General features: G+C 48.7%; 4 protein-coding genes across 12 annotated transcripts in view; 3 read left to right on the forward strand and 1 right to left on the reverse strand.

Annotated features, from left to right (window-relative positions):
* Window positions 1-5,380, forward strand: part of lin54 (lin-54 DREAM MuvB core complex component) — a 19,445-nt gene extending 14,065 nt beyond the window's left edge. For 2 of the 3 annotated variants that reach the window (XM_078794100.1, XM_078794099.1), the window contains exons 3-13: window positions 583-685; window positions 761-891; window positions 1,134-1,289; window positions 1,377-1,569; window positions 1,818-1,891; window positions 1,963-2,246; window positions 2,322-2,393; window positions 2,473-2,575; window positions 2,641-2,778; window positions 2,852-3,054; window positions 3,403-4,684. In XM_078794100.1, the coding sequence (XP_078650226.1) occupies window positions 583-685; window positions 761-891; window positions 1,134-1,289; window positions 1,377-1,569; window positions 1,818-1,891; window positions 1,963-2,246; window positions 2,322-2,393; window positions 2,473-2,575; window positions 2,641-2,778; window positions 2,852-3,054; window positions 3,403-3,604 (1,659 nt within the window). In that variant the 3' untranslated portion in view covers window positions 3,605-4,684. Of the gene's footprint in view, window positions 1-582; window positions 686-760; window positions 892-1,133; window positions 1,290-1,376; window positions 1,570-1,817; window positions 1,892-1,962; window positions 2,247-2,321; window positions 2,394-2,472; window positions 2,576-2,640; window positions 2,779-2,851; window positions 3,055-3,402; window positions 4,685-4,858; window positions 4,896-5,102 lie in introns of those variants that run through there. The other variant, XR_013629263.1, reaches the window with a different exon arrangement.
* A 107-nt stretch (window positions 5,381-5,487) lies between these two features.
* On the forward strand, window positions 5,488-15,230 carry sec31a (SEC31 homolog A, COPII coat complex component). 6 transcript variants are annotated; one of them, XM_078794102.1, is made up of 28 exons: window positions 5,488-5,622; window positions 6,159-6,238; window positions 6,322-6,445; window positions 6,508-6,706; window positions 6,774-6,869; window positions 7,378-7,518; window positions 7,584-7,726; window positions 7,801-8,062; window positions 8,430-8,582; window positions 8,666-8,890; window positions 9,325-9,399; window positions 9,464-9,505; window positions 9,579-9,725; window positions 9,789-9,903; window positions 10,793-10,971; window positions 11,058-11,184; window positions 11,258-11,403; window positions 11,483-11,659; window positions 11,723-11,932; window positions 12,048-12,149; window positions 12,346-12,433; window positions 12,539-12,793; window positions 13,105-13,166; window positions 13,236-13,466; window positions 13,525-13,644; window positions 13,721-13,792; window positions 13,878-14,077; window positions 14,169-15,230. In XM_078794102.1, exons 2-27 carry the CDS (start codon window positions 6,160-6,162, stop codon window positions 14,055-14,057), a joined length of 3,750 nt encoding a protein of 1,249 aa, XP_078650228.1. In that variant the 5' UTR covers window positions 5,488-5,622; window position 6,159; the 3' UTR covers window positions 14,058-14,077; window positions 14,169-15,230. The 6 variants fall into 6 exon arrangements, with proteins under 6 accessions (XP_078650228.1, XP_078650227.1, XP_057920928.2 ...); XM_078794101.1 differs by having other exon boundaries at window positions 13,878-15,230; XM_058064945.2 differs by having other exon boundaries at window positions 13,105-13,160; window positions 13,878-15,229.
* A 26-nt stretch (window positions 15,231-15,256) lies between these two features.
* Window positions 15,257-20,638, forward strand: tmem150c (transmembrane protein 150C). Of its 2 annotated transcripts, none has more exons than XM_058064957.2 (8): window positions 15,257-15,523; window positions 15,767-15,851; window positions 15,950-16,003; window positions 16,095-16,133; window positions 16,217-16,284; window positions 17,232-17,359; window positions 17,523-17,718; window positions 17,816-20,638. In XM_058064957.2, the coding sequence occupies exons 1-8, from the start codon at window positions 15,463-15,465 to the stop codon at window positions 17,971-17,973; spliced, it is 789 nt and encodes a 262-aa protein (XP_057920940.2). In that variant the 5' UTR covers window positions 15,257-15,462; the 3' UTR covers window positions 17,974-20,638. The 2 variants fall into 2 exon arrangements, with proteins under 2 accessions (XP_057920940.2, XP_057920942.2); XM_058064959.2 differs by having other exon boundaries at window positions 15,262-15,523; window positions 17,541-17,718; window positions 17,816-20,634.
* On the reverse strand, window positions 17,440-21,140 carry enoph1 (enolase-phosphatase 1). The gene is made up of 6 exons (XM_058064960.2): window positions 20,803-21,140; window positions 20,455-20,556; window positions 20,166-20,368; window positions 19,947-20,079; window positions 19,755-19,878; window positions 17,440-18,663 (listed from the first exon to the last, which is right to left on the reverse strand). The coding sequence occupies exons 1-6, from the start codon at window positions 20,884-20,886 to the stop codon at window positions 18,524-18,526; spliced, it is 786 nt and encodes a 261-aa protein (XP_057920943.2). The 5' UTR covers window positions 20,887-21,140; the 3' UTR covers window positions 17,440-18,523.
* Window positions 21,141-21,313: the final 173 nt, after the last annotated feature.

The following is a 21,313-nucleotide window of genomic DNA, read 5'->3' on the forward strand; positions in this document are numbered from 1 at the left end:
ACTAGTACAATCATACACTAACTTAGGGTGTACTCGCACTAGTACAATCATACACTAACTTAGGGTGTACTCGCACTAGTACAATCATACACTAACGTAGGGTGTACTCGCACTAGTACAATCATACACTAACTTAGGGTGTACTCACTCTAGTACAATCATACACTAACTTAGGGTGTACTCGCACTAGTACAATCATACACTAACTTAGGGTGTACTCGCACTAGTACAATCATACACAAACTTAGGGTGTACTCACACTAGTACAATCATACACTAACATAGGGTGTACTCACACTAGTACAATCATACTGTCTATCATGGTACACATGTTCCCTTTCATTGGCACAGCTGGAAGCGGTGTAATGACCGCTATGTTACTGCACACCATTCGTCAACGAGATACTGTACACTGTCTACACTGCTAACCTGCAGCTAGCACCCGGCTAACAGTCAACTCTAGTGAGCTCACGTGTCTTCCCGGGCCCATCCACCGGGGGCATACAGTGAAAGCGGTTGGTCATGAGTGGATGTTTTCATACGAAGCTATGACACGTGTGGACGGCTTGTTTGTCTTAACAGCTCACCAAGAAAACGCCGGCATCCTCGGCTTCGCCCATCAAGTTCATCATCACAAAAGCAGTCAACAGCAAAGCTCAGACGTCTGGAGCTCCTGTCATCGCAGGTGAGGCCCTTCAAAGCCATTTCACTTGTTTACCTCATCCCCGTCACACATGCATCCATTTCTTTTGGATCTCAGGACGGGTCCTGGCCCAGAATTCACCCATGATGCCGCAGAGGACCATCACGCTGTCCGAGACCCACAACGCCAGCATCCAGAGCATCGCCGGCAAAAAGATTGCCATCTCTCCGCTCAAGACTCCCAGCAAGGTGGGTTCTGCATTGATTCATCGACCCTTTTAACACCACTTTATTAGATACACCTGTGCTCAACGTAGTGCATGGATGGATAGATAGATGGAGCGATTGGATTTATAAATAATGACTCCTACTTTGTGGAAGTGGACCTATCACAGTCGCTTTGTGGAACCAATGAGAGGTTACTACTGCAAATTATGGCAACCTGGAATCCATCCTACCATTTTACCAATGTGACGGCACCCCTCCACCAGGTGACTGTGGTGTCCGTGGCTTCGCCGACCTCCAGTGCCTCTCAGAAGTCCGTGACCCTTCCTGTCAGCGTGGCGCTGGGCCAGCAGATCCTCTCTGTCCAGCAGCCCACCTCCGTGTCGCCGGTCAAGGTGGCCACCAGCCAGGCTGCAGCGCAGGTAGGAGCCCATGACACAGCAGGACCCTATGCTAGACCGTAGCCGAGATGGCATCTCTCACCCCGCGTTTTGCTCCCGCTGCCTCAGAACATCAAACCAGTTCAGTCCGTGGCGGTGGGCGGCTCCCAGTTCAAGACCATCATCCCGCTGGCCACCCAGCCCAACGTGCAGCAGATCCAGGTGCCAGGAAGCCGTTTCCACTATGTGCGCCTGGTCACAGCCACCACGGCAAGCGGCGCGGTGCAGCCCAGCAACCCCAGCACCAGCACCATGCAGACAGGTGATGCTTTCATGGGTCTGTGCAATAGCACGTTTTTATTGCACACAAATGTAGTTGTGAGGGGGCAAGCATGCCATGGTTTTTGATTTTTGGATTATTTAGAATATTTGTTCTTTGTCTCTATGATGAAACGTGTGGCTGATCATGAAGAACACTAGAACAGCCATCCTGAATGGGCTCCAGCATGTAGTGCGGGAGTGAGACATGGCTGTGAAGCTGACATGAGATCATGTTGATGTATCCCACAGCCAAGCCTATAGGAGTCAGCACGGGGGCGGTGAGGATGTCGGTCCCCATTGTGCCGGCGCAGAGCGTCAAGCAGGTAAGGGTCGGCGGCAGCGCCTCTTTCCTCTTTCTTCTCTCTGGCAACAGAGCCTCACGTCTTTGCTACAGATGGTGCCCAAGCCAGCCGCCCAGGTGGTCACCAGCACGCCCACCCAGCAGCGCCTCATCATGCCTGCCACGGCGCTGCCCCAGATCCAGCCCAACTTCACCAACCTACCGCCGGGCACCGTGCTGGCCCCGGCCCCGGTCGGCGGGAACGTGGGTTATGCCGTGGTACCGGCGCAGTACGTCACTCAGCTGCAGCAGGCGCCGATCGTGAGCATCGCCAACAGCTCCGGTTATCCCGCCTCTGCCGCCACCCTCCAGACGGAGGCCAGGCTGCCGCTCAACGGGTGAGCAGCCGACTTTCTCCCTTGTATTTTTCCCCCTTTTGATGGTGGCTCATATTTGGACTGGTGCGTCACCAGCATGTCGACGGTGGACGCGAGCGCCAGGCCGAGGAAACCCTGCAACTGCACCAAGTCTCAGTGTCTCAAGCTGTGAGTACGACCCGCCTTGATTGGTGCGTGTGCACTTTGCCGGGTTGGCTGATGACGCACGCGTGCTCTGCCTGTCCAGATATTGCGACTGCTTTGCAAACGGGGAGTTCTGCAACAACTGCAACTGCAACAACTGCTTCAACAACCTGGAGCATGAAGCCGAGCGCTCCAAAGCCATCAAGGTCAGTCGCGGCTTTATTTGTCTTGAGTCATGTCAGCGCTTCATGGGCGGGTGCCGTGTTCACAGACGTGTTTGGACCGCAACCCCGAGGCCTTCAAGCCCAAAATTGGCAAGGGAAAAGAGGGCGAGTCGGATCGGCGCCACAGTAAAGGCTGCAACTGCAAACGGTCGGGTTGCCTGAAGAACTACTGCGAGTGCTACGAGGTGGGATTCTTTTTCCGAGGCTTCTAAAAATGACAGAATGTCCCGCTCACATCTTCTCCTGCGCCTCATCCAGGCCAAGATCATGTGCTCGTCCATCTGCAAGTGCGTCGGCTGCAAGAACTTCGAGGAGAGCCCGGAGAGGAAGACGCTCATGCACCTGGCCGACGCCGCCGAGGTCCGAGTCCAACAGCAGACGGCCGCTAAGACCAAGCTCTCCTCGCAGATCTCCGACCTGCTCATGAGGACCACGCCCGTCATCTCAAGTGGAGGCGGCAGGTAGGAGAAACATCTTTTACGCTGTGGTCATACCACCTTGGAACCACCTCACACCCAAAGTTCGCCATGTTTGTTTAGAGGGAGGGCTCTCATACGTGCCTAACCAAGCACATGAATGAATGGACTGAAATGGCATCGACACTTCAGAATAACCAAAACATTTGATGATGGAACATAGAAGTCTTACCCACAACATGCTAGCTCGTTTACTTTTCACCTTGCCACTACATTTGTGTGTGTAATAAAAATGTCTTATTAAATCCTGGCTGGTAATGAACGACGAACGCCGCCTTGCACAATAGAAATAATGAGAACGACCAGCAATGTGATTTGCTTTCTTCGCACCAGGCTCCCGTACACGTTTGTGACGAAGGAGGTGTTGGAGGCGACGTGCGATTGTCTCCTGGAGCAGGCCAAGTGGGCTGAACAGACCCGGCAGCCTCACGTGGAGGCGGAGCGCAGGATCCTGGAGGAGTTCGGACACTGCCTCATGAGGATAATCCACTCCGCGGGCAAAGCCAAAGCAGACTGCGCATCCATCAACAGCTAGGTGGCCATCTCCGGCTCTTCCCTCGGTCACGTCAAAACGCGCCCCCAGTCCCTCCCATTAGGTAGGTGGGTGGGTTAAACGGGTCGCCCTTCCCCCACGCCGGACAAGAAGAATGGCGCCAGCGTGGACGCCTGAGCGAGCAGGAGCCCGTCGCGATATAAACTAAAGGACAGCAGCATCTGCCGCCATGGACGCTCATCAGAGCATATCCGCCATCCATCCTCACACTTTTATTCACCCTTTTATACTCTTTTCTGTCTTCCCCCCACCCCCCCCTATCTGATGACAAAACATGGTGTCAAATTGTATATTTGTGCTCCAAGTAGACAAACAGAACTTGTATCTTTTGATATTTATTTTGTCAAGTAGGGATTTGGAATTACTTTGTAGCACTAATCATGTGTTGCTTCCGCTGATGATCATTCTAAACCAGGCTAGGCTACTCATTGACTTCAATTGCTTAGAACACACACACACACACACACACACACACACAGCATCAAGACAAAGTACAGCACCTCATAAATGACAGCCCAACCCCATACAGTCAAAAGTAACAGCTATTTGTGTGCCTTTTTACAAGGCTGAATACGACATAAGCATTTTGACTGCTTCACAAACACGACACTAGAAGGAAGTACAGAAACGTCATTCGACACATTTGTATTCATCTGTCAATCAAAATAATTACGCTGCAGTGAGGTAAGGTACAAATCATTCCAAACAAATTATCATGGGAAGCCACGTGAAAATTGTGTACAATTATTCAATTGTACAAAAAAATAAAGCTATTTCGCTATGTATTTACTGAAACGCAAATATTTTAGCTATTCTTTAAACTTAAAGTGTTATTACTTTTTGGCCTGTTGGGGGCGGTAAGGAGCAGAAAATATCGCCTAAATCTCCAGCAGTGACGAAAAAAAAAGAACATTCCAGATAATTTCTTCATCGAGGAAGGAATTGTGTGGTGTTTTTCAATAATCAATCATTGAAGTAAATTGGAGGCGTTTTTTAGGTGGGCAGATTAGCATGGTAGCTGGTTTTGAACCGTCGAAGAAGAACAGGAAGCGGAAGTTACATGTGAGTTGATTCAAGCACGTTGCGGAGTGGCAGTGACATTTTAGTGTGTTGCAATTTGATGTTAAAAGTAAGCTTTTTTTTAGGTGTGTGTTTAATTTATAGTTATTTTAAACATATGCTATGTTTTTCCACGACCCGTGATCACGGTGCATATAAATATACTTGCTTTGGCAGATTCAGCCATGGAGAGCTCAATCGTTGGATCGGATAAGTGAGTATACATGACGATTCTTAAATATCACAGCGCCTTTTTCTTCAAATAACCATCCCAATGATTAGAGCAATCACTACCCATCTGAACCATTCGTACGTTTGGGGAAGATGATCCATGAAGCATTAATGAGGGTTATGGCATTCAGCGGCCATGAATTAGCGTCAAATTAAAAGAAAAATGTTTAATCTGTTCTTTTTCTTGCAGGGTCGCGCAAGGGTGACTGCAGTTCAACCAGCTCAGTTTACGTTGGTTCATGTGGGAGGAATCCATTGTTTTTGTCAAACCTTGAGCTGTTTGTATTACCAAATAACATTAGTTAAATGACTGTTACCTCTTTAATGTATTAATTTGCATTGAAAAAGATCACTGAGTTAAAATTTTCATGGCCTTTTCATCAGTAACACGTGTACGCATCAAAATGTTCCCAATATTGACCCCTGTGTAAACTGTAAGCTTGGTACTTGAGACGTTGACAAATAAAAGCACCGAAATACTTTGCGTATGGAGTTTATTTTTTGTAAAGTTTGTCGGTGTGAACGTTTTTTTCTTCGTAAAGCAAGCTGCTCACGAGCTGTAGCATCTTATGCTAGCAGCTACCAAATACGACCAGTTACCGGAAGTAGTTCTTCTTCGTGGGTGGAGGCCTTCCCGACTGCTGAGTGCCACGTTGATGGAGACCAGTGGGGACGTGGAAACTAGCAGTCGGGAGATATCTACCCTGCAGGTGAGACCGGTGCTTTCCTTTCCTTTTTTTGTGTGTTGTTTTGCCGCCTTTGTCTTTGTGAAGAGGAACTCACGTTTTCCTGCATTTGTTTTGTTTTTGTTCATTGTGATCTCGTGCAAGTATGAAGCAGCAAGATAAGCAACGTTTGTGGAAGAATCACTCAGCTAGGTTACAAAATGTATTAACTTAATTATTATAGCGTATCTAATAGCCTGTCAATCATGTGTCGCTCATTAACGCGTCATTATTAACGCCTACCACGCGTGTCAAGTGTATTTTGTGTCACTAAAATCAGCTGGTAGCTTCATGCTAACTTCCCGGTGTATGCTAATTTCTTTGAACTGAGGCAGAAGAAATGCACCCTAAGGGCAAATCTATAATAAATATATATACTTACACAACATCAAACATGTGAATAATTGTAAAATCTAGCGCTGTGCAAAATATGGCATTTGCAGCCAAATTATTGCAAGTCCCTGAATATGTACTGTCACACCCAAGCAAACGTATGTAATAAATCCTCGGTTATTTTGCAGGATGAAACTAAAAGAGATCACCCGGACGGCCATCCAGAGTTGGAGCCCAGAACACCACCACCCCATCTACCTTGCCACAGGTATGATGAGCACGCCTGCCAATCAGTGCTCTTCATTCCATCCATCATGCTAATCTGTTGTCATATTTCAAACTGAACTGCAGGAACGTCAGCCCAGCAGCTGGATGCTTCCTTCAGCACCAATGCCTCCTTGGAGATCTTTGAGTTGGACTTGTCCGACCCGTCACTGGACATGAAATCATGTGGCAGCTTCTCTTCGTCCCACAGGTACAAACAAAAAAACGGATGTGTTACTGATGTGAGTGACTGGGTGTCTTCTGTCCCTGAAGGTATCACAAACTGGTTTGGGGTCCTGTCGGAACAGACTCCCAAGGTCACCCCACGGGTGTGATTATTGCCGGTGGAGAGAACGGCAACGTCATCCTCTATGACGCCGGCAAGATCGTAACCGGGGAAAGCGATGTGATTATTGCAGAGAGCGACAGGCACTCGGGTCCTGTGAGAGCTCTGGACATCAATCCCTTCCAGGTACGACACCACAACGTCTTCTCTTGGTGCCTTTCACCTTGTGAAGCTCTCTTCTTCTGTGGTGCAGACCAACCTGTTTGCATCCGGTGGGAACGAGTCTGAAATCTACATCTGGGATATGAACAACTTCACCTCCCCCATGACACCGGGACCCAAAGCTCAGGTGCGTGTGTCACGCTATGGCCTCCTCTTCATTAGACTCAGTGCCTCCATAATCACTGGTGACACTACTTATACACGTCTGTCAGTATAACGTGTGTGTGTGTATATATATTCACATACATAAATATGACTTACATATATATATATACAGTAAGAAGTCAAAAACGTACCACTTCCACACAGGATGGGAGGAGGGAGGCATGACTGTCTAGTGTCTGGATGCGGTGTTAAGGTCATGTAATGTATCTGACACTTAGTGGCAAGAACACTAAATACTGTATAATGTGTCTTTGGATATTTATTAACCTCCAAACAGCACTCATTTATTTCTTAAAAAATGGGTGAAAATGTCATGATATTTTGATATAGTTTTTATTGTATGTGTGTATATTGAAGTGTATTTCTGTGTGTCATATAGGTAAGTAAGAAGTGTGTCACGGTGTGATTATGTGACATAGTATGTCGGAGTTTTGAGGTAGTACGTGAGGGCATGTGGCGGTTTGTTACAGGCGGCGGAGGATGTGGGCTGTGTCTCCTGGAACAAGCAGGTCCAGCACATCCTGGCCTCAGCCAGCCCGAGTGGCCGCGCCTCCGTGTGGGACCTGCGCAAGAACGACCTGATCATTAAAGTCAGCGACCACAGCAACAGAGTACGCGGAGCACTCGTGTCATTCTGTGATGGGCGACTGAGCTTCTAATCAGCTTTTGATTCTAGATGCATTGCTCCGGCCTGGCTTGGAACCCGGAGGTGGCCACTCAGCTGGTACTGGCCTCCGAGGACGACCGCATGCCCGTCATCCAGATGTGGGATTTGCGTTTCGCTACCTCCCCTCTCAAGATTCTGGAGAATCACACGAGGTGCGGACGTCCTTGCTGAACACCAGCGAGATTTAGTTCTGGCGTGTTCACCTGTTGCCTTCCTTCCCCTGCAGAGGCGTCCTCGCCATCGCGTGGAGTTCCGCCGATCCTGAGCTGCTCCTCAGCTGCGGTAAGGACGGGAGGATTCTCTGCTGGAACCCAAACACGGCAGAGGTGGTCTACGAGCTGCCCACTGGCAACCAGTGGTGCTTCGACATCCAGTGGTGCCCCAGGAACCCCGCCGTGCTGTCGGCCGCCTGCTTTGACGGACACATCGACATTTACTCCATCATGGGCGGCAGCGGCCATGCGCACAGCCTCAGACACGCTGACCAGGTGACGACACCCCCTCTCCTCCTCCTTGCTTCTACTGCTGTAGTTATGAGAATGGATAGACTCTTTACTTTGGTTGACCAAACAAATGGTGATATGTGGAGGTGTGAATGGACACACAGGTAATGTCTGAATGTGAATGGACAGAAAGGTGTTAACATGTGTGTATGTGAATGAACATACAGATAGTTACATGTAGTAAGTACTGTATAAGAATGGAGAGGCAAATGTTGACGTGTGTATGCGAATGGACATACAGGTAGTTACATGTCGTATGTACTGTATATGAATGGAGAGGCAAATGTTGACGTGTGTATGCGAATGGACAAAGACCTTTCCAAGTAGTCATGTGATCTGCTGTGTGTTCCAGATCAGTAATTCGTTTGGCAACATGGATCCATTCGGTACAGGACAAACCTTGCCCCCGCTGCAGGTGCCTCAGAGCTCCGCCCCCTCCGCTAGCGTCAACCCGCTGAAGAAGCCACCAAAGTGGATCCGCAGGCCCGTGGGGGCATCGTTTGCCGTGAGTCGGTGGGGGTGCTGCGTACGCGGGGCTGATCTGATTATGTGCTTTTCTCTCACTCTCTCTCTCTCTCCCCATCGCAGTTTGGAGGTAAGCTGGTGTCACTGGAGAACGGTGCGCCCAACCCCCCCCAGCAGACCACCGTGCACAGGGTGCACATCAGCCAGGTAGTGACGGAGACGACCTTCTTGAGGCGTTCGGAGCAGCTGCAGGCCACCCTCGACGCCGGCGCCTTCCAGGAGTTCTGCCAGGAGAAGATCCACACAGCGGAGAATGACTTTGATAAAACTTTATGGTCTTTCCTGAAGGTACCCCCTCTACTTCCTTTATCATACGCCTCCTACCTTACCTACTCCATGTCCACGTGTCAATAGACAAACCAATGTTTACTGCTAGTGTGTGTGAATGGACAAACTAACTCGCAAACTAGAGAGCTAGCGACCAAAATGGTAGCCTTCAAGTTATTTCCTTTAAACTTAAATAGCCAAAAACTTACCACTTCCACACGGATAGGGAGGATAACTATTAACAGTTATTTAACCTTTAACATGAACATGAATCAAACGTAATAATTTTTTCTGGGTACATGATACCATACAGCATCCATATCAAACTTGCGCGGGCCGCACTAACATTAAACTTTCATATCAAGGCGGGGGCCTCAAACTAGTGTCCTGCGGGCCACATTTGGCCCGCGGGCCGCATGTTTGAGACCCCTGGTGTAATCGATTGTCGTTTGCAGGCCAACTTTGAAGGTGATGTTCGCAGTAAGTTCCTGGAGCTTCTGGGCTACAGCAAAGAGGATGTGTCTTCCAAGGTGATGATGTGTGCAGTTTCATGTTTGTGCAGCAAGGGGGTGCTAAAGGTGTGACTGTTGGCAGATTTCAGCAGCTTTGGCGGAACAGCCTGCTGATGCCGTGCTGGTACGTATGGACAGGAGGTCTCCACACTGTGATGTGGCCTCGACTTTCAGCTCCTGACTTATCTTCTCTGTAGGAGGACGTGGATGCTATAGCTAGCGTGCAGCCGCAAGTGGACGATGCAGTGGCAGCCTTTGACACGATGGCTACGTCAAACCTGGATGCTGCAGGAGGTCCAGGCCAGGCTGGGGCTCCACAGGAGGAGGAGATTCCTTTGGAGGAGGTACATCTTGATGCACATGGAACCTTACGCAAGGTCATGTCTGAATGTTCCTCTGTGTTTCAGGACGTCCCACTGGAGGAGGAGCAGGAGGAGTCCTGTCCGGCGGAGACCCCATCCCAGGTGGAGCAGCCCCGAGACACTCCTGCAGGAGGAGGAGTCGGCCTCAGCATCAGTCAAGGTGATTACTTTCCTTTTGATCAGGGGTCTCAAACATGTGGCCCGCAGGCCAAATGTGGCCCGCAGGACACTAGTTTGAGGCCCCCGCCTTGATATGAAAGTTTAATGTTTTTTTTAAGTTTGATATGGATGCTGTATGGTATCATGTACCCAGAAAAAATTATTACGTTTGATTCATGTTCATGTTAAAGGTTAAATAACTGTTAATAGTTATCCTCCCTATCCGTGTGGAAGTTTTTGGCAATTTAAGTTTAAAGGAAATAACTTGAAGGCTACCGTTTAGGTCGCTAGCTGTCTGATTTGCGAGTTAGCATGTGTCTCAAGACACTGCAGTTGCGCAATATGTTGTAAATAAAAAGAGTATAAATGTGACTATAGTCATGTTTTGTCATGTCTACAGGGCTCTAATAATGCTTTGTTAATTTTAATCTGAAAAAAACAATTTGTCTACCCACCAACTATATGTGGTTTCTTAAGTTTTTATTATTTGCTGTTTTATTATTATTTTTATTTATTTATTACTCATTGATTTTCTTTATTCTTGATTTGTTTATTTATTTTTCATCTTATTTTGTGCAGAAAAATAAAAATTAAGATACTTGAGAACAGTGGAATGTTTTATCAGAGCTTTTATTGTAGAAAATCGGAACCAAAGCACTGAAAAACTTTGTATATTTTTCTGTTTTTAATAAATGCGTTTTTTTTTTTTTTTGGAAAACCTGATGTGGCCCAGTCTCACCCAGACCCTAGCTCCAGTGGCCCCCAAGTAAATTGAGTTTGAGACCCCTGCTTTTGAACAAACACCACCAAAAGTGGTCTCTTTTCCGAGTAAAGGTTGCCGACCCTGTTTTACGTACAGTACACTAAATATCAATTGTTTTCATTCATAGATGTGGACGGGCTAATCACGCAGGCCCTGCTGACTGGCGACTTTGAGGCGGCTGTGGAACTTTGTCTCCATGACAACCGCACGGCCGACAGCATCATCTTGGCCATGGCTGGTGGGTCGGAGCTCCTGGAGAAAACCCAGAGGAAGTATTTTAGGAAAAGCCACAGCAAGATCACCAAGGTAAGCCACCCCATCTGAGACCCCGAAGGGCGGGTGCCTCTTTACTATATCCTACATGAAGCATACTTTTTTTGTTTGTCCCACAGTTGATCAGCGCCGTGGTGATGAAGGACTGGCAGGACATCCTGAAGACGTGCGACCTGCACAGCTGGAAGGAAGCCCTGGCGGCCATTATGACCTACGCGCAGCCCGAGGAGTTCTCTTCGCTTTGCGGTGAGTTTAGCAACAACACGCACATGCACATGCACGCCCCCTGCCGCTTTAACACCCGGGCTGCGTTGGTCAGATCTCCTCGGGTCCCGGCTGGAGGCGGCTGATGAAGCTGAGCTGCAAGCGTATGCCTGCCTGTGCTACATCTGCGCCGGCAACGTGGAGAAGTTGGTGTCGTGCTGGACCAAAGCGCTGGAGACAAACTGTCCGCTTTCCTTGCAGGTGTGTTGGTGTCACATGCTGGATCATCATATCTAACCCCGCCCGCTCCAATTAATAAATATTAATATTTCACCCTCAGGACCTGGTGGAGAAGGTGGTGGTGCTACGGCACGCGGTGGAGCAGATGCAGCACTCGGGCCCCGCCGCCATCGGCGTCCTCCTGGCTGAGAAGATGGGCCAGTACGCCGGACTTCTGGCCTCCCAGGGCAGCCTGGCCGCCGCCATGGCCTACCTGCCTCCTGACCACAGCAACCAGGTGTCCTCGCGGTACATCAACTCCACGCTAGCGACACACCTAACACCTCCACAACTCCGCCAGGTCGCCCTACAGCGGCTCCGGGAGCGCCTCGGCCGGGCTTTGGGTCAGCAGCAGCAGCGGGCGGCGGCTCCAAGTCAGACACACGGAGCTCAGCCTCCTTCCCACGCCGCTCAGCACCCCCATCCCTTTGCTCCGCTCCAGCCTCACGCCACTGCCCCGCTTCCTCCTCTACCCACCCCCGTCACGCCAGTACAGCAGTATTACCAACCCGTACGTGCCGCTTTACTACTCATTCATTGTCTTAGTGACCCCGCCCACCTCCACCATCACCATCAATACTGTGTGTGTGTGTGTGTGTGTGTGTGTGTGCGTTCACATGCTTCAGGTGAGGGCTGCCTCCACCGTCACCTCCTGGAGTAACCAAACTCCAACAGCCCTCCCCAGTGCCCCGCCTCCTATGCAGGTGGGCCCTGCCTCCGCGCAGAAGGTACCGCCCATCCATACCCCTCTCAATGTCATGTGACCTGTAAACATCTCCTCTTTACGTCTGGCATCACTGGTTTGTGTGCTAGCGTTTATGACGTCCTTATCTACGCAAGCTTCACCAACTTGTCAACTCGTCTTGTTAATGTTTGTTTTTATGCACAATTTTGTGTTTTTTGTTGCCATTTTTCCCTGGGCAGGTGGAGCCGCCACAGCCTTTGTACGCGACGCCGGCATCCAACGCCGCTGCCGCCCTGCCCGCATCCATGTATCCCCAGCAGTACCAGCGTAAGTCACCAGGCCCGACACCCCTCAAGCAGAAAGGCGCTTCTCCACCTGACATGTCGGATGTGACTACTTCCTGGTGTACTAACAGCATGTGTTCGCTGTCAGCCCCCTCCCAGGTCCAGTACTACGCACCTGGAACCTATCAGCCCCTTCTCTACTCCTCAGCTACTCCTCTTCCTCTTCCGGCCGAACCCTCCTCCCCTCCTCCTCCCCCGCCCGGCTTCCTTTCTCAGTACACACAGCTCGCAACCTCCTCCCCCCCTCAGCATCCTCCGTCCTCGTCTGGAGCGTCTTTCCAGCACGGCGTGCCGGGCTCTCCTGGGTCCTATGCCCCGCCTCCTCCGGCGTGTGGAGTCTCAGGTACACAGCTTGACCCCGAGCTGACCCCCCGCCCCACAGAGAACCAGCCCTCAGCTGGTTTTCCTGTCGTTAATCACTTTCACTTCCTGCTTCCATCTTCTGTGATTTCTCCTTCCTTGATTGATCAACGTTCTCTGGATCTTTCTACTCAGCCCAATATTGATGATCAATAACCATATTTTCATTCATAAACACTACCCACATACCATCTATTTTGTAATTGCTATTATGTGATTTGATATAGTTTGTATTAGTATTATTGAATTTATGAATACTTTAATATCATTATGGTGGTGGTATTTTCTGTGCAGGTCCTCAGAACGGCTGGAACGACCCGCCAACCCTGAGCAGATCATCAAAGAAGAAGGTGATGGTAATGATGATGATGATGATGAGTGGAAATGTATTTGAGAGATGAACATGTCCTCACTTGTCTCCGCAGGTGACTGAGAACTTCACCCCGCCCGCTCCCATCACTGCCCCGATCATGGCCCCCCTGGGCGGCGACCTTCACGGCCACCCCGTAGCCCCACAGGGCGCAGCAGCGGACCTGCACGGCGTCCGGGCTCCTTACACGGGCGTGCAGCAGATCCCGCCACAGCCAGTGAACCCCACCGCGCCCAACACCAGCATGGAGGGGGCACCCGGGGCCCCCACGGGTGACGGCATCCAGGTACGCTCGTGTGGAAGAAATGACTCAAGAGACGTGACTGAATGTCGGCTCCATCCAGTCTCTGCAGGCCATCCCAGCCCAGAAGATGGTGAAGAAACCCATCCCTGACGAGCACCTGGTCCTGAAGACCACCTTTGAGGGACTCATCCAGAAGTGCTTGGCCTTGGCCACAGACCCGGTGAGTGAGGACACGGAGGTGCTTTTTTTTTTACGTCCCAACGCTCAAGTTCATCTGGATTTTCAATGCTTGGCAGCAAACCAGGAGGAAGCTAGACGACGCTAACAAACGACTGGAGGCGCTCTATGACAAGCTGCGAGAACAGACGGTGAGTAACTCGCCCGAGGAGAGTCCTGGTATCACCATGAACATGCTGATGGCAGTCCGCCCTCACACGCCTTCTCCCTCCCCAGCTCTCTCCCGCCATCGTCAGCGGTCTCCACAGCATGGCGAGGAGCGTGGAGTCCCGTTCGTACGGCGAGGGCCTCGACATCCACACCCACATCGTCAGCAGCAGCAACTTCAGCGAGACGTCCGCCTTCATGCCCGTCCTTAAGGTGGTGCTGACGCAGGCCAACAAGCTCGGCGTGTGAGCGGCCCCAATCCTCTGCTGGTTCGCTTCCTGTCTGTGCCGTCCACCCATCATCCCCAATCCTTACGTGAGACATCAACACACGTTTTTCTGTCTTCTCTGCCTTCTACAGATATACAAACAGGTAAAAAGAGGCAGCCAATGAATGCAGGTCATGGGACGCAGCTATGTCAGAAGGTAACATCCAGGTAACATGTCATACTTCCTTCCTGGGTGCATTGATTTCACATAGCAATATAGAAAGGAAGGCTGCACTCCAATATGTAGCGTTACCTTTGACTGGCGGCCTGAAGCTAGTCGCTAGCCAGCTAGTAGCTAGCCGCGGTGGCGTGGCCAGGTGTCACTACACCATTAAGATAGTTCTCCATGATGGAAATGGAGCCTGGCTGGAGGTGGAATGGGTGCGTCCCATGATGAAGCTGCTTCTCTTTTACCTGTTTAGATATCTTTAGAAGGCAGAGAAAGGAGAGCATGTTGATGTCTGACATCAGGATTGTGGATGATTGACCTGAGTCCAGCAGGCGATGGCAGGCCAACCAATGAAGGGCTATTTTCAAGTTCCTTACTACTAATCACGCTGATAGATTGCTTTGAAATCAACTTTTTATCAAGCGATGTGTCGGATGTTGATGCGGGTCAAATGATGAAGAATCATTTCAAACATGGAACGCCCACATTGGTGATAAGGAAGAGAAATAATCTTGTGGGCTTTTCAATCTCATGTGATAACAGAATAGAATTAGTCTAATTTCATGTAATTCATTTTGTTTTTTGTTTTTTTTATACATGAATGGGCATTATTGCTTTGCATTTCTTCCCGCCTGCAAGCATGAATGCCAAAAATAAAGCAGCTAATCCGATGTGGTTAGCAACATTTTATTCCACTCAGGCTTTCTGTGCTGAGTCACACTCTGCAGACCAAAGCCAGCAATGCAATCCCAGATGTTTTTAATCATGATGCTCGGCTAAGAATAAAAAAAAACAAACGTCTTAAAAGAATTCTAGCTCAAACACCAACTGGGTTAACTAACATTCCAGCGATGAGTCGGCCCTCCTTCAGGTGATGTTGATGAAAAGCAAAACAATTCTGTTGTAGAACTATTTTCAATAAATAGTATTTATTTACAGCGTGATTCATTTGATCTGGATGACGGTGGATGCATTTCTATCAACTAAAGATTACATTTCTGTAATAGGAACGTGCTCTTATTGTGAAGAGCAGCAGCGTTGGCTGCTGCTTCGCTCGCACTTCCGTGTTTTATTTCGGAAGAGCCCAACCCGGTAGTGTTGGATAGCGCCACCTCTGCTTGAAGATGTCTTTGAAGTGTGCTACGTCGTCACCGTAAATATGTCCAATAACTGAACAGCTGGCGTTATGTGGTAGAAATAAAGCTACAAAACTGACAATGTTGCGGGACGACACCAACTCGCCGAAGACTGCGGACGACACACTGGTGGAATCGACAGGTGAGCTTTGTCAATCAAATTGACCGTTTTTAAGACGACTTCCTCTATTAGCTTTGCGCATGCGCAGAGCTCCTGTTGTACTGGTTTGGTCACTTCAAGCGTGGAATTCTCCTTTGACGTAGAATAAATATGTACTCTGGAACATATTTGTGACGTGACACAATCATATTAAAATGAATGTATCTTTAGACCACATTCTGCTGTGTATATAATCATATAATAAATAAATGCTGTCATTTCCAGAGACGACCACAAGGAGGACTCTCTCCTGGTGGGGTCTCTTGCCCCCATTCTTTACTCTGTCTACCGCCTCAGGACTTTGGATAGTGTATGTTGACCTTTTACTCAGCACATCCGTCTTTCTTTCTGTTCCCACCTAATTTTTCCTCGTGTGGACCCCCCCCCCCCCCCCCCCCCCCCCCGCAGTTACTTTGTCGCCGTCCAGGAGGAAAGAATCGTACCGCTGACTAGTAATACCTGGTAAGTAACACAAGCAATATTCTATTCACTGAGAAATGCTATAAATAGCTACTACTTATATTAAGCCCTGACGTCATGTAATTGTTTTCAGGAGAAGTAATGGCCCCGCCCTCTATCCTCCCTACATCAGGTGTGAAGCAATTTATGAAAACACCGCCCCCATTTGTTTGTCTTGTTCAGCCTTTTGAAACTTTTATGTTATTTATTTTACAGTATTGCTGGCAACTTTCCACCAGCCAGCTGCATCTTCAGCGAGGTCATGAACTTGTCAGCCTTTGTGGGTAAGAGTGACACCTCCCATCACTTACATTACATCAGGGGTCTCAAACTCAATTTACTTGGGGGCCACTGGAGCTAGGGTCTGGGCGAGACTGGGCCGCATCAGGTTTCGAAAAAAAAAAAAAAAAAACGCATTTGGTAAAAACAGAAAAATGAATAAACTTTGCTTTGGTTTCCATTTTCTACAAGAAAAGCTCAGATAAAACATTCCACTGTTCTCAAATATCTTAATTTTTATTTTTCTACACAAAATAAGATGAAAAATAAACAAAATATAGACAAATTATTTTTTTCAGATTAAAATTAATAAAGCATTATTAGAGCCCTGTAGACATGACAAAACACGACTATAGTCACATTTATACTCTTTTTATTTACAACATATTGCGCCACTGCAGGGTCTTGAGACACATGCTAACTCGCAAACTAGAGAGCTAGCGACCTAAACGGTAGCCTCCAAGTTATTTCCTTTAAACATAAAAAAGCCAAAAACGTACCACTTCCACACGGATAGGAAGGATAACTATTAACAGTTATTTAACCTTTAACATGAACATTAATCAAACGTAATATTTTTTTCTGGGTACATGATACCATACAGCATCCATATCAAACTTGCGCGGGCCGCACTAACATTAAATTTTCATGTCAAGGCGGGGGCCTCAAAGTAGTGGCCCGCGGGCCGCGTGTTTGAGACCCCTGCATTACATGCAGTATACTTATTGAACGCAAGGGCAGTGTCACTGTGCAGATTTCAAAGGCACTGTGAGAATTTTTATTTTTTTTGGTTCACAGCACCGTCTATAATAAACATTTTTAAAAATAGCAAAATGGCGATGCCAGTAATAATCCAAGTTTGATCACATAACATACAGGCTGTTTTATATCTTAACTTGTTGTGTTGATGTTGAAGTAGCCTCCGCACTAAACCTGCTTTGTTCTGTTTCAGGGTTCCTAACCGGCATCCTGAGGTACGTGCAACTGAAAGGTAGAGCGGACATGCCGCGTCTCAACTTGTGCAGCTTGGCGGTGTTCTCGGCCGGGTGCTTTGGAATGACTCTGCTGGGAAACTTCCAGGTAAAAGCGTCCCCGAGTGTGCGTTTTCAGTTGTGTGCTTTCACTTTGGAACCATTGCCTCTCGGAGGATGTCGTAATTAAAGCAGCCGCAGCACAAGTTCCATACATTATTTATTTACTTACATTGTGCCAAGCAGACAATAATGGTATAAAACTACTGTAGAATTCTCGGCTGTTTCAGGTGTTGACCTCATTGGCCATCCACAACCTGGGCACTTTCATGGCGTTTGGACTGGGCGTCGTGTACTGCTGGTTGCAGTCCTACATCACGCTCAAGGCCAACCTCAACGGTGAGGGTAAGAAGGTCGGCGCCGTGCGCTTCCTGATGTCTGGATGCATCACCGTCTGCATGATCCTGTGTATCCTTAAACTGCTTGACTTATTCCCAACACTTGGGAGCCTTTCTCGGATGCACAGTAAAGGGAACAAGGTGGAATCTTAACTCGGCATCACCAGACTTCACGCTTGCGTTTCAGCAGCAGCACGTCCACGCTGCACAAAGCCAGTGGACCCTGGTCATGCTCTTCCTTGTCTTCATCGCCACGTTTGCCGTGGAATTCCGTCACAGATGTTTTTATCTGCTCTGCACGGAAAGCCCCAGCTCGCACAACTGACTCCTCAAACCACAGTAAACATTGAAACGAGACGTTTATTTGGACTATACACTTGGCAGCCACTTCATTGGGTACACATGCACAATCCTTACGGGTACCCCTGTAGTTACCCGCAGGGATACCCGTATGGGTATGGCACGATGAGATTGAATATGAGCACCGTGTTGCACGAGGCTCTGCAACAATAAGCAGGTTGTGCTAGCTAGTTTCATTTTGGGTACAGTTCCCCTCCCGTCCTGTAGTGGCAGTGTCGCTGCCAAACAGTATTGCTACAGTGCTAGGACTGGCTGGCACGCTTGAAAGAAGACATCATTAGCGTGATCACAACAACAAACTTGTGTGGTTTGGACGTAAATGAAGTTCCTTTCCAACCTAAAAGAAAAAAAAGTTTGTTTGAGGCAACGGTGACCTGCCCGGCAGGTGTCCCCCCACATCAGTTGCAGCATCTCATGCACGCGGGACACACCCAAGGCGAGGCGTAAACGGTCAGGACAGGTGTGAGGGGGCGGAGAGGGAAAGATGCGACGGCCCCACTTTTTTTTTTTTGCCGCTAAGCTCGTCCCGTCACTTCCAGCTGTCCGAAGGATGCGATGAGGTCATAGTGCGCCCTCTCTTCCTCAGTCAGCTCCATGTTTCCCGGCCGCACCACCACCACTACGTTGACACCAGCGTCCTCCGCCGCTTTGGCCTCTGTTACACACACACACACACACACACCATTCACATGTTGGTCATCAAATCATGGCATCAAATCCCCCCCCCCCCACGCGAGACCTCTTTGCACTACAATAGAATGCCTTCATTGTTACTATACACATGTACAATGAGATTAAGAGAAGCTCCTTTAGTGCAAACAGGCAGGAGGAAAAAAGGAGCGCTTGATTTGCAGTACGGGTAATCTGGCCTCATTGAGATTTAATTTTTTTTTAATGATGGGTCATTGGAGCTATGCTGTTTTTATGCACATGTAATGTTAATATAGCGTGGTTTGTTTGTGGGAGCAAATGATAAACATTCATTTTCTACCGCTTTTTCCTCACAAGGGCCGCGGGGGGTGCTGGAGCCTATCCCAGCTGTCTTTGGGCAAGAGGCGGGGTACACCCTGGACTGGTCGCCAGCCAATCACAGGGCGTATATAGACAAACAACCATTCACACTCACATTCATACCTATGGACAATTTGGAGTGGCCAATTAACCTAGCATGTTTTTGGAATGTGGGAAGGAAACCGGAGTACCCGAACAAAACGCACGAGAACATGCAAATTCCACACAGAGATGGCCGAGGGTGGAATTGAACCCTGGTCTCCTAGCTGAGGTCTGCGCGCTAACCACTCGACCACCATGCCGCCCAAATGATAAACATGCATAGTACAAATAAAAGGCACCTTACTCCTATGAATGCCTGCTCCTCTCTGCAGGTGAGTGAACAGACTGCCTTCATGTGAGGAAATAAGTAGCGATGGTGAAATGAGCCCGAAGCCTCGACTCTTGCGTCAGACTTCCTGAGCCAAAGTGCTCGATAAAAGCTTGTGTGGTTTTGCAGATATCCCACGACAGACGATGTGTGAAACGTCACAACGTACGGGTTTAGCGCTAGCTTGTGTACATGATAACCATCAAGCTATTGAACAGTGTTGGCTGGTGATGAGCATTGGTGTGTTCGTCATGGCTGCCTGTGTGTCACTAATGCACATCACAGCTCCCAATCCTCAATGCTTCATGAGGTTTCACCAACCCACCCAGCCAGCCCCACAAATGTGTTACATAATGGCTTCAAACCTCGAGTGACGTCTGTCAGGAAGGTGATTTCCTCCGGCGGGCAGCCGATCCTCTCTGCGATTCTCTCGTAGCTTTTGGCGTCCACTTTGGCCCCGATAGCCGTGTCAAAGTGCCCGTCGAATAACTGGGGTGGTGAAAGGAGGGTGTAAAGTCTAAACAAAAAAAAGTTAGTGTACGCGCGTGTGCACTCACATCTAAAACATCACCCTCCACAGAGTGTGCAAAGAGCAGCTTCTGGGCCTCCACGCTGCCCGAAGAGTAGATGAAGACCTTGAGGCCGTGATCCCGCCACCTTCTGATGGACGCCGTGACGTCCTGGTAGATCCTGTTGGACATCAACCATATGGATGCCTTTTCTCCGTTTAAAAAGACAATGCTGTGGCGCCTTTCGAGAAAAGCGGATGTACTTACTCGCCTTTGAGTCTCCCCGACGCATACGCTGACCGCCACATGTGACCCTGGAGCTGCTTGAGCGCCGTTGACTTCCTGTCGGCCGCCATCTGCCACAATACGTTGTCCACCACTTCCCTGATGGCCTTCTCCTCGTCCGTGTGAACCGTCTGGTCCACGGTGTGGACGGGACACGCCCGGTTCTGCCTCATGTCCTCTTCAATCTGCCACAGAGGAAATGATCTTTTATTACTGCGGTGCCGTTGCATGGAAACAGGACTGAAAATAAGAACAATCAATACAAGCAAACCTGTTTTTTCAGAAGATGAACATCCTGCTTGCACTCGTCTTCCTCCCAGTGAGTGGACAGGTAGTCCTCAAGATGCTCCCTTATGTATGGAAATAGAATGTCCTGGTGGGGGTCAAAGGAAATATGTCAGAGGTGAAACTCGGATTAAAGGCAACTTTCTATATGCAATTTATAGTGAAGGACGTAAACGTCTTATTTCCACGTGGAATCTAGTGGGAACTGCACCGCTCCTAATACAAAGGACATAATTCGTTTCAACCCTTGCTAGCTCGTTGCTACCTGCGGGGGGGCAGCTATACACAAGTCCAAGGCACACAAATAAAACACACATGCCAACAAAAAAACTACCTTTACAAAGGTTATTGGCGTGGTTGTGCCTTCGATGTCCAGCAAAAGAGCGCTGGTGCACGCAGGAATCACGACACTGGCCATCCTTGTTTCTCAACAGATGCCGCAGCACGTTAGCTAGCGTTAGCCTAATTAGCTTCCGCACAAAGCTCGCTGTGGTTCGCCGCTCCAACGAAAGCTCACAAATCAACTAGAACCAAAGAATACTCATTTAAATTATTTATGTTTCCATTTAGAGCGGATGTGCTCTAAGTCGCCGTTAAAACCATCGCTTTTGCCTCTACCGTCAACTAGCACGCACACACACACGTTATGGCAGCACTGTTGACTCCTAAGTAACAAAAGTAGCTATTGGCTATGCTAGAAGTCGGTAGATGGCGCAATCGAATAATTTACATATTGTTTGCATATGACGAAACATGTGCTGAAAAAAAATCCAATAGGAGAGAAAATGTGCCTAAAATTTTAGAATTTTAATTTTAAAAATTTTAATTTTTAGTTTAGAACTCCA

This window comes from Doryrhamphus excisus, linkage group LG10, assembly GCF_037039965.1.
Source record: "Doryrhamphus excisus strain RoL-2023G ecotype Guam linkage group LG10, RoL_Dexc_Guam_v1.1, whole genome shotgun sequence".
NCBI classification, from domain to species: domain Eukaryota; kingdom Metazoa; phylum Chordata; class Actinopteri; order Syngnathiformes; family Syngnathidae; genus Doryrhamphus; species Doryrhamphus excisus.